This window comes from Phoca vitulina, unplaced genomic scaffold (genome assembly GCF_004348235.1).
Source record: "Phoca vitulina isolate PV1807 unplaced genomic scaffold, GSC_HSeal_1.0 scaffold29, whole genome shotgun sequence".
NCBI lineage: Eukaryota > Metazoa > Chordata > Mammalia > Carnivora > Phocidae > Phoca > Phoca vitulina.
Genome location: NW_022589732.1, coordinates 1,336,770 through 1,347,590, shown reverse-complemented (window position 1 = coordinate 1,347,590; position 10,821 = coordinate 1,336,770). Strand labels below are relative to the sequence as shown.

At 42.5% G+C, this 10,821-nt stretch overlaps 1 protein-coding gene across 5 annotated transcripts in view; it reads left to right on the top strand.

The window, feature by feature from the left end:
• Positions 1–690: 690 nt before the first annotated feature.
• FAM13C (family with sequence similarity 13 member C) overlaps positions 691–10,821 on the top strand; it is a 150,606-nt gene continuing 140,475 nt past the window's right edge. For 3 of the 5 annotated variants that reach the window (XM_032423912.1, XM_032423910.1, XM_032423909.1), the window contains exons 1-2: positions 904–1,074; positions 7,272–7,328. In XM_032423912.1, the coding sequence (XP_032279803.1) occupies positions 1,013–1,074; positions 7,272–7,328 (119 nt within the window). In that variant the 5' untranslated portion in view covers positions 904–1,012. Of the gene's footprint in view, positions 1,075–7,271; positions 7,329–10,821 lie in introns of all 5 variants that reach the window. The other 2 variants (XM_032423913.1, XM_032423911.1) reach the window with 2 other exon arrangements.

The following is a 10,821-nucleotide window of genomic DNA, read 5'->3' as shown; positions in this document are numbered from 1 at the left end:
AGAATCAAAATCAGCATCTTTCACAGATGACTGTTCATTTCATATCAAGGTCAAGCTGGCAGGAGAAAGGAACAATGGAAAGAGGGCAGGACAAATATCCCCAGGGGAATGAAGCAAGTGGGGGCCTGACAGCCTTCCCTTCCCCCAACAGGGCTGCCTTTATTTAAAGAGGATGGCATCTCTCACCCTTTGTAAAGGTGCTTGGGAGTGCAGCTTAGGCGGGCTACTCTGGGCATAGCAAACCCCACGGCTTACACAGCCCCCCAGTCGCCAATACTGCCAGGAATAAATCCTCCACTCGCCCTGCGTGGGCTCATTCACAGCCCTGTAGTCCGAGGTTGGGCGCTTCCTCTCCGAGACTGAAATGACAGTGCAAACAGAGCGGGTGTGATGCAGTGAGCCCTCCTTCAAATGTTCTTCTTTTTTTAAAAAGCAAGACACACACACACACACACACACACACACAGCAGTAACAGCAGTTATGTCCTCCTCCCGGTTCTGGTTTCCTCCCGACGGATGAATTTCTGCCAGCCTCCATCCCTAGAGGGTGTAGCTTTGTAAAATTGGCAGGAGACGTCTGGAAGAAAGCAAGTCCCCCAGAGATTTCAGCACCTAGGCAGAAACGGTTGGGCTTTCCCATTGCCAGCCCCGGGGGTGGCTGGCACCGAGAAGCCTGGATTAAACGCCGCGCGGGGCTGGCGAGGTTGGGGTCGCGGTAACTCCCCAGGACCTCCTTGCGGGGATCCGGGGGGCCCGGGACCCGGGGCCCGCCCTGCCGCCGCGCCCCGCCCAGCTCTGTCCCCGCAGCCTCGCGGGCTGCCGGGCTTTGTGGTTCGCCCGTGCGCCTGGGCCCCAGCTGGGGGTGTCGTTACGAGCATGTGCAGACAGCAGCCCAAGGTAGAGCGAGCGTGCCGGGCGAGCCCTGAGACTTGCCTTGCAATGCCATGTTTGTGTGTATGCTCTAACTCCCGGAGAGCAATCAGGGAGACGGCTCCCCGGCCGGACTTGGCTGATGTTTTCTTGTTTCTGTTTCAGCCTTCAGGATAATTCCTTCAGCAGCACCGCTGTAACAGAGTAAGTGATTCTTGCCATTAAAATAACACTTGCATGCCTTTCTCTGGAAGCAACTATCGCTAAGGTATCCTCCACCGTCCCCAGCCGCTCTTCATGTTAGATGCATTGTCTCCTGTAATCTGGGAGCTGTGAAGACCGGGAGAGGTGCTGACTGATGGGGCCCAGAAATCTTGACGGGTTGAAATAGCCTTTTAGCAGCTACGGGAGAGGTATTATAACAAGCTAATTGCTTGCTGGAGCTCAGTGCTCTAAGATTTGTGTTCTTGGAGCTCAGCTTTTTTTCTTTTTTTAAATTTATTTGACATGTCAGAAAGGAAGCTTTGTTGTATTTTGCCAACATTGGTGTCAGTTTTCATGGAGCATGCTGTATACATTTACAACAAATAGGAGATAGATGTGAAATGACTTGAGTTGAATTCCAGCATGTGATAAACAGGCTAAACTTATTCTCACCCTCTCTTGTCTATAGATTTTTAAGGCACAGTGAACTTTTTTTGGGTGCCCTTTGTCATTTTTGTCTTCTGACCTCAAAGATCTGGCTATAGGAGAAATGAATCATCTTGTCCTCTGGTTAAAGCTGCTGATTGAGCCAACTAATATCATTTGAACATGGAATGAAGGAGTATAATATTTTACTCAAGGGCAGCAGTCATAGTATTTTTTATTAGTTATAGTTCATGGTTTTAATTCTTGTCATCCCTTCATTAATATGTTTTCCTAATACTATACTATACATATACGTTAAAAATTAATAGGTAGTATATTTTACTAATATTATACATATTTTATATAAAATGTACATATGTACATATATATGAAATACCTATACTTCATTTAGCAGCCTTTCTCTAGACTAACTTGTGATGTTTACTTCTGGGACCTTTTGATGGAAGTCATTCAACAGCTTTTCAGGGAAACAGGATGTATAAGGTTGTATACTCAACTATGTTTAAAAAATGCTGCAAGTTTGACACAGAAAGCCCAGTAACTTGGGAACTATTTGCTAAAGTTTCCTAAAAGGCAAGTAAATGTGGGAATAGATAGGTGAGTGTCAGGTCTTACCACTGTCACAATGACTTGGTGATGGAGGGGTGAGATTCTACAGGGCTTCCCAGGCCCTCTTGTTTCCCACATCCTTTTGTTTCTGTGTTTGCATAAGCTGCGCTCTTAGTGTGAAGCTTTGGGCTCCCTTAAGTGGAGTTACTTGAAAAACAACAACTCGGGGTGACTTTAGAAGATGTCATATACAATATATGCCATATAAAATACTCATTGGGACCCACATCTGTTAATGAGATTGCTGCAACTTTGGTTTTCTAAAAGCCTGAGAGAGGGGGAGGGATGTGTGCCAAAATATGCAGGCCAAACATAGGCCTGGACTTCCTCATTCAGGTGCACAGGAGCTGCTCTCCTCCCTGGCTGGGCTTATAAACACCCAGCGCTTTCTGTGCCTGCTTTTTAGGAGCCCTGTGTGGCTGAGTCCCCAGAGTCAGCCTCGGGCATAGCAGCTTCAAAATGGAGATACTCAGTTCCAGATGTCACACGGACAATTTTTTTGAAAAGGTTTTACACTTAATTGTGGGGAAAGTCTGGTACCTTATCTTTGGACACTCCTCAAGGAGTTCTGATTGCATAAGATCCTGTTGTTGTTTTCAGAGAAGTGATGGTGATTTATTTTAAAAGGCACTAAGTGACAACTGGAATGCCATCTGGCTAATCTAAAAATCGAAGGAGCATATTTAAAACATACCAAAATCTTCGCAGGTGTAACACAACACAGAGTAGGGTCATTTGAAACTTGTCATTGTGTAATATAACACTTTCTCCTCCCCTCTCTTATAGGAAGCATTCTCCTTGGTTCTTTGGGCATTACCCCAAAGCCAGCGGGACCAGGATCACCGTCCTGGTCCCGTTACAGATGAGGCAGGTGCTCAGCAAATATTTGGGTGTGGTCTTAACATACGCAGAGGAGGCACTTGCCTGAAAACTTCCTCTCGCTCCTGTCCCCATCCCCTCCTTCTTCCTCCTAGCCACACTCACTTATTTTCCTTAGTATCTGAAATTGTACCTAGAGATGATTTCTTTTGGATTCAGGCCTCTGGTGGTGACTCTTATTAAAACGGAAATTAAAAAGTCTGCCCCTGCGAGGCGGATTCAAGTTGGCATTAATACTTTGATATAAATTATGTTATCAGGTAGTCTAGCCTGGTAGGGTTCAGCCTGGCCAGGTGGGGGTCCTATCAGAGTCAAAGAGAAGGGGAATTGGGAAGGACTCAATGATAGATTTTATTCTCTCCTCGGTTCTTCTCAGGCCTGGCATTGTCTGTGCAGCTCTGGACCAATTCAGTTTCTTTTTCTACCGAAATTCTTCCAAGATCAGAGTGGCCTTGGCCTTCCGTTCTGTATCTGCAGGGACATTTCATCTGTTTTTCCATGGTCATCTCCTATGTTGTCCTGGCTACACCACTGTGTGAAATGAAGCCTGGCCAGCAGTGAATTTTGCAATGAATTAGTTATCATCTGAAGCAGTGGTTCTCAAAACCAACTGATCATCAGTATGAACGGGGGAAGGGGGTTGGGGCTTGTGAAAGATCCAGTTTCTCAGCCTTTATCCCAAAGTAGGAACCTAGAATGGGTGATTGTGTTGGACTCAGCTCAGTGCTGGTCTGGGTTTTGTAAACCTTTAGGTCAGCGTTAAATTTTTTAGAAGCATACTAGTTATGTTTGTGTGTGTTTGTGAGGCTATCTGGTTTAGGAATTCACATTCCTGGGCCTCACCCCCAGGGAGCTAGCTGATCTAGTGAGGCTGAGGTACCCGTGGGGCTCACGCCCGCTCCCAGGTCATGCTGATGCAAGTGGTTCCGGAGACACACTTGGAGAAATCCCATAGGATTGCAGGCTGCAGCTCTGCAGCTTTGCTTTCAGGGAACACAGTCCTGCTGGGTGAATAGAAGTCCCCTTCCTGGCACAGCTACGTTTTACTAATAACCAATCCGAGGCCTCTCTTCTTATTTACCCCAAGTCAAAAAAGCAAACTTCTCATGGGCACTTCTTTCACCACCATTATTCTAAGAAACAAGTCCTTCATTCTCCTTTTGTGAGCCTCTGGAATAGAAACTGAAGAGACTGGTTAGTAGGCTCAGTACGGGGGAGTGGAAATACCACGGTGGCCATTGCTGTCCGCCTGGGCTGCAGGGCAGTTCCTTCACCTCTTGTGTGAAGGTGGCTCCTACTTCATTGCATTGTCGGGTTCACTGAGATGCTGTGAAAGAGATGGTGAGCTGGGAAGTACCATAGAAGTTTTTCTTGTTTGTGGTTGACAGAGGGAACAAAACTCCTAATCGGGAAAAAGGTAGCAACCCTGAGCATTTCACCAAGGAGTGATTGCAAGGACAAATTATCCATACATCGTCTAGGTAACCACAAATCAAGAACTCTGGGACTTAGAACTAGTTGATGAGAATGTCAAAGGAAGTCATTTAATAGAGATGCTTCTCACATTTTTTTTTACTATGCACAATAGTCAGAAAAACATTTTATATAACAATCCAACACACCCATATATACATGATTTATTTAAATATGTTCTGTGAAATAACACTTAACCCTTACTATACTGATATTTTCTATTCTATTTTTCTAACAACAATAACAAAATGATGGTAGCTGCTATCTAATTTCAAGACCTACTAATAGGTCACAATTTACATTTGGAAAAACAATGCACTAGAAGATGCCCAGTTTTGAATATTTAAGGAGATGATTGGTCTTTAAATTCCTGTACTGGGGCTATAATACAGGAAGAGGATGCCATGGGCATCCCACCAGTTGGGCACTTGGTCTGAGCTGATTTTCTTGCCAGAGTGGGATATCTGGCTATGGGTCGCCCCTGAGGAATCCAGTTTTACAGCTGGGCCCACACTGCACAGGGCGCTCCTGTGCAAGGAATCAGGAGAAGAGTCACAAAGGAGATGTTACTTCAGTAAAACTTAATGGTCTTCATCAGAGCAAGTGTACAACCCAACTGAACTAAAAGAGCTTGTATATGTGTTCATGTAAGCCTTTAGACAGATCTATTTCATCGCTGTATCTGTGTGCTAGGAATTGTGTTTCCTTGAGCAGGAACTGAAGTCATTTAATAGGCCTTAAAATTGGATCAATTAATTAAGGTCTGGCCTCGTACTTAAGAAAGCATGGGCAACTTTGTATGTTCTGGTGCCGAGTTTCCATTTTTACCTAATTGTACTTTGAAAAGAAAGGTTAATAAATCAAGTGAGGGGGAGAAAAGTAAGTTCTTGCCAAATTCCCAAACAATAGGTATTGTTGAGCTCTAGGGTTGAACCTCTGACTGAACCCTAGTTCTCTGGAAGCAAAAATTCTAGATTTCTGTTCTTTACTGATTTTTCTACTTAGTGAGGTTACTTTTATTGGGAAACATTTTCATTCACATTACAAAGCCTATATGATCTGTTAAAGTGAACGCCTCCAACGGAGGAGGACAAGGCAATTCTTATGAATTCAATTGTTATTTTCATGAGATGGACAGAATGGTTTACTGACAGTCAAAAACATGAGAAAGCAAGAAGATTTAATTATTTTGTTAAAAAGAGTACTGTGTTAGGTTGACTGATTTTTTTTTTAACTGCCGGCAGGAATAAGATATTTCAGCAGGCAGAGAGAATTAGGATCTAGATGGCCTTTGTTTAATTCATTAAAGTACATAATTTAAAAGGCATAGTAAGGGAATAGGACTGGAGCTTTCATCAGTTTCTTCTGTGGATAAGTTATGTAACGTTGCAAGTAACGGATATTTAAAAATTGTAAATGATTTCATATAGTATGACTATTATTATTATATTATGGTTATATTTATATATGTAGGTAGTTACTTACTTTTGTCCACTCATTACATTGTGACTCTATCTGAACAGGGTCCAGGTCTTTTTCAACTTTGTGTCCTTTAGAAGGAATGCTACTGGAAGTATGGGTCCCCAAATTGTTTGTAACTCATCTGAGACAAGGGAAGTACAGAAATAGGGAGTAAGCATTTAAAAACTTCTATGGGAATTTGGCATTCCTGTGACATTTTTTACCAAACTACCATAGTAGATTGGAAATAGAAAACAAACTGGTCAGTCCTGAGTCCCAAAGAGTTTGAAATGCACAGCCTTAATACCTAGTGAGTACCTGAAAGGCAGTAAATGTTCAGGAAATGCTTATTAAAATATTTCCAGTCTTGCTGAGGGGCCCGAGTTAATGATTCCATTCAATTATTTATTGAATGCCTTCTTTGGGGTAGCACTGTGGGCACTGTGCAGTGTATCTAGAAAAAATCATTTCTTTTCATGGAATTAACAACTAATTAAAGAGATGTCAGAGGTACAAAGGAATTACATAGCAGTGTGAGGCAAGATATATAGTTGGTTACCAAAACCTCAGAATAAAGAGTAAACATTTATGTATTAAGGTTTAAAGTAGGTATGTGGCCTGTGGGTGAACTTGGCTGGGAAGGTTCATGGAGCTTATGAGACTTCACTTGGGCAGTGAAGGATGAGTAGGAGTTGAAGGTGGAAAAAGCATTCCAGGCTGGAGTGGGGTGGGAATGGCTGAGAAAAGGAACAAAGGCTCCCTCCCACACTTGAGGGAGAGAATGGTCCTACTATACATTCCCCCAGGCAGTGTGGAACTCTGGAGATGTTTCAATATAGAAGAGCCACAAATTTTTCACTGGGTTATTCCAGAAGTTTCGTGATGAAGAAGGGGATTGAGAAAGTCTGGAGGTCGATGGAGGAAGCCAGTTGGGAGCTGGTGTGGTTTGGGACTGCCTGAGGCAGAGGACATTTCAAGAGGCATATGGGGGAGTCTCTTTTGAGCCAAGGATAACCCACCAATGGTGTTAGATGTCCCCTCAAATGCTTTGAACAGCTGGGTCCTTGCCAAGATCTTGTTACTTTAGGTGATGCAGAGCAGTGCATGAAAAAAGAGTATTACGTCTGGTTCTGAGCTTTGAAGATCACATGATATGACAACATTGGTATCATTACCCGGTAGACATGCTGGGAATTGGGGCTAGTTTGAGAGAGAGTGGTGAGGGTTGTTCCATTTTTTAGTTTACAGTGCTAATCTAATTCTAGACTCTTGCTGCTTCTGCTGCTGCAGATAGTTGGAACTGATGTGGATTTGTTCCTTCTCTCCAGGTGTGACGAAGACACAGTCTCCCTACATGAAGACCAGACTGATTGCTCCAGTATCAGGTATGACCCACTATTGCTTGGTTCTTAATTATGAAGGACAGAAACCATGTAGGTCTGGGGTCTTTAGTCTTTTCTTTGAATTATAATTGCCGGTTCTTGTGTCTAAGTTCTTGTAATAAAATATCAGTTCTTAAGGAAGTTTTGTCATGTCCATTTTGGGATATTCCCCTTAGTACCCAGGACAGTGCCTTTCATATGGGGATTGCGCAGTAAATGTCTACTGAATTCAATGTTGATTATCCCATCTCAACGTTCCCATCATAGACCCTATGGAAGAGGTTATAGATTTATTTACCAAGCATGTCGTTGAGTGTTTGGAGTATGGTCTTGGTCATCAAGGAGTTCATGATATGGCAAAGCCTTCATAGTTAACCACTTCTTCCACATTTGCTTTGTTCAGAGCATTTTCGCATACATTTTATTATTTAATTTAAGCAACTGAAAAGAAGCTGATGTTTCCCTCCTCATCCTGGAGGTGGGGAAACTGAGGCTCAGAAGGATTATAGCTCATCCAAACTAACATAGCTACTATGGGACAGAATTTGGGCTCAGGTCTCTCTGACTCTCAAGTTCATTTGTTGGATAACAAACAATTGTTGAAGGCCTATTTTGTGTGCCAGAAACCAGTCAATGTAGATGATGATGCTACAGTGCATTAAGGGATATTTTATGAGAGGTAGACAGAGGATTCATTTAGAAGGACCAAATAGCCCAGAGAGGTTTCTGGGATGGATTCCTGAAGAAAATTACAGTAGCACATGACTTTGTGTGTGTGTTTGTGTGTGTGTGGTGGGGGGATATGAGGCTAAGAAAAAGATGATGCCACCAAGCAGAGGGAGCAACTTACTGGAAAGCCAACAGAGGGTAGAGAAAATAGAGTTGTAGGAATAGCAGACAGTTCAGGATGGTGGGAAGCTTGAGAGCCTTTGGGAGTGAGGAGGCCAAGAGTGGTAAGAACTAAAGCTCCGGAGATAAACAAAGACCTGATTTCAAAGGGTTTGTGTACCTCACTAAGGAGTTTGGAATTTATCCTGGAGGTATTGGGGAGACTAAAAAGAACCCTCAGTCTTTTCTTTGCAAATAACCACTTGGCTAAAGCCCCATGAAAGTAACAATACCTCTCATTTATTGAGCTGTGGCCTTGAGCCAGCTTTCTATGGTAGGCATTTCACAGGGACTGTATTATCCCTGCAAGGTAGAGAGATATCCATCTTATGGATGAGGGTCAGAGAGGTGATGTGCTGCGGCCCAGGCTACACAACTAATATGCAGGAGGATCTTTTAGACTCATTCTCAGTTATGATTGATTCCACTAAGTAGTGGCATAAATTACATAACTCGTACTTTCCTGCTTTGGAGATTCTGAGAAACCAGTAACAGGTTAGAAATATATTTCTATTTTTTTTTTTTTTTTTTAATATATTTTTTTTAAGATTTATTTATTTATTTATTTGAGAGAGAGAATGAGATAGAGAGAGAGCATGAGAGGGTCAGAGGGAGAAGCAGACTCCCCGCTGAGCAGGGAGCCCGATGCGGGACTCGATCCCGGGACTCCAGGACCATGACCTGAGCCGAAGGCAGTCGCTTAACCAACTGAGCCACCCAGGCGCCCTAGAAATATATTTCTAAAGATTACTATTTGTATTTAGGTATTTGTGTAATGAGAGAAAGATGTTTTTTGCTCCCTCACACCCACCTTCCTTGCTTTTCAAGTCAAGGAGGTAATTGAGATGACTTTTATAAAACTTTGGCACCTTGAAAATATATAAAAATGAAGTCCAGGTATTGTTTTAGGAATCAGAAGAGTCATTTTAGTTTTGAAACATGACTTTTTCTTTCTTATCTTAGTGTTCTAGAATCCTCCTTGAATGAGGAACGTTTAGGTTTCCTATAAAGACAGCTGTTCTCCCTTTTGTTTCTCACCTAGGAGCATAAAGTACGTGGATGAACATTGTTTCCAGTGAGAGAAATGCATTTCACATGAACCAGTACAGTTCCAACTTATGGTTTGATATTGGTTTCCAAATCCATTAGTGGCTTAGAATTTTTAAAATTGTAATTGATCTTGGGGCCTGGGTGGCTCTGTCGGTTGAGTATCCGACTCTTGGTTTCAGCTCAGGTCGTGATCTCAGGGTCGTGATCTCAGCGTGGTTAGATAGAGGCCCTCATCAGGCTTCACGCTCAGCGCCGAGTCAGCTTGAGATTCTTTCCCCCTCCTTTTCTCCCTCCCCCTCTCTCCTTCCCCTGCCCTCTCTCTCTCTCTCTCTAAAAATAAATAAATAAATAAAATCATAAATTATAATTGATTTTAAGGGAAAATATTAACCAGTGTCACTGGCACAGACTTTCGGTTTCATTTTTTTCAGTTATTAATATTGAAGAATTATTTCACTCGTTGGGTTCTCCTTTACCAGACATTATGAAGTTTGTCCTGAGGCTTAAAATTAACTATTTCACATAGTTTTATTTCCACACCTTGCCCAACTGCACCCTGGTCATTCTCCAGAATTCCTATCCTGATGTTTGCTTTGATCTTTTCCCAGAGGCTAACTGGAGTTCATCCTCCTGATATCAGTTTAGTGAATTTAATCTGTTTTATTTGTGAAAAGGCATCTTGAACAGTAGGCATAGAAATCCTTTCTTTGCTGGTCTTGTCTCTTGGCTTTTTGTGTCCTTGAGCTACAAGAAATTGCTTCCTATCTGACCTTGCCAAAATCTTTTATGAATGCTCGGATTCGGGAGCAGGAGGGAAAAACACCACTGAGGGGAAGTGGTCTCCCCCTAGAGAATTACATGATCTAGTACCAAATGATTGCCAGTGGATTAAGGATGACAATATTAATTGTATAAAGAGAACACCCCATTTGGTTATATCCCTGAATTCTTAGCAAAATAAGAAAATAAATGCATCTAGATTTAAGAGGGACCAATGGCTTCAAATAAAAGTGTTATGTCACAACTTCTGAGGAAATTGAAACAGTAGGGTTATATTGTATGAATTTGCTTGGTTAGTGAAAATTAAAAGTGCCATTCCAGCACTAAATGTGTGAAGGTGACACCAGCCCATTTAGTCACCTCCAGCAATTCCACACTGATGGGACCTGGACAAGGATCTTTGAGTGTGCACTGAAGGTGTTGTTCAGATGGTTTGGTTGGGTAAAACGCCCTTGTTTTATATTTTACCGAAGTAGCATGTTTCCTATCAAAATAGACCCTGTTAAACTTCTAGAGGCCTTTGAAAATTGTAGGGAGATGATTCTAAACATGCCAGTGAGGAGGAAGTATCATGCCTTGAATCAAGTACATATATGCAGGAGAGACTGAAGACCTACCTACCACTCCAGGTCTCTGGGTGAATGAGCCCTTCTCAGGCACTTCATTTAATCTTTGAGTTTTAGAGTGTTTTCTCTTTTCTTTTCTCTTTTTTCTTTCTTCCTTCCTTCCTTCCTTCCTTCCTTCCTTCCTTCCTTCCTTCCTTCCTTCCTTCCTTCCT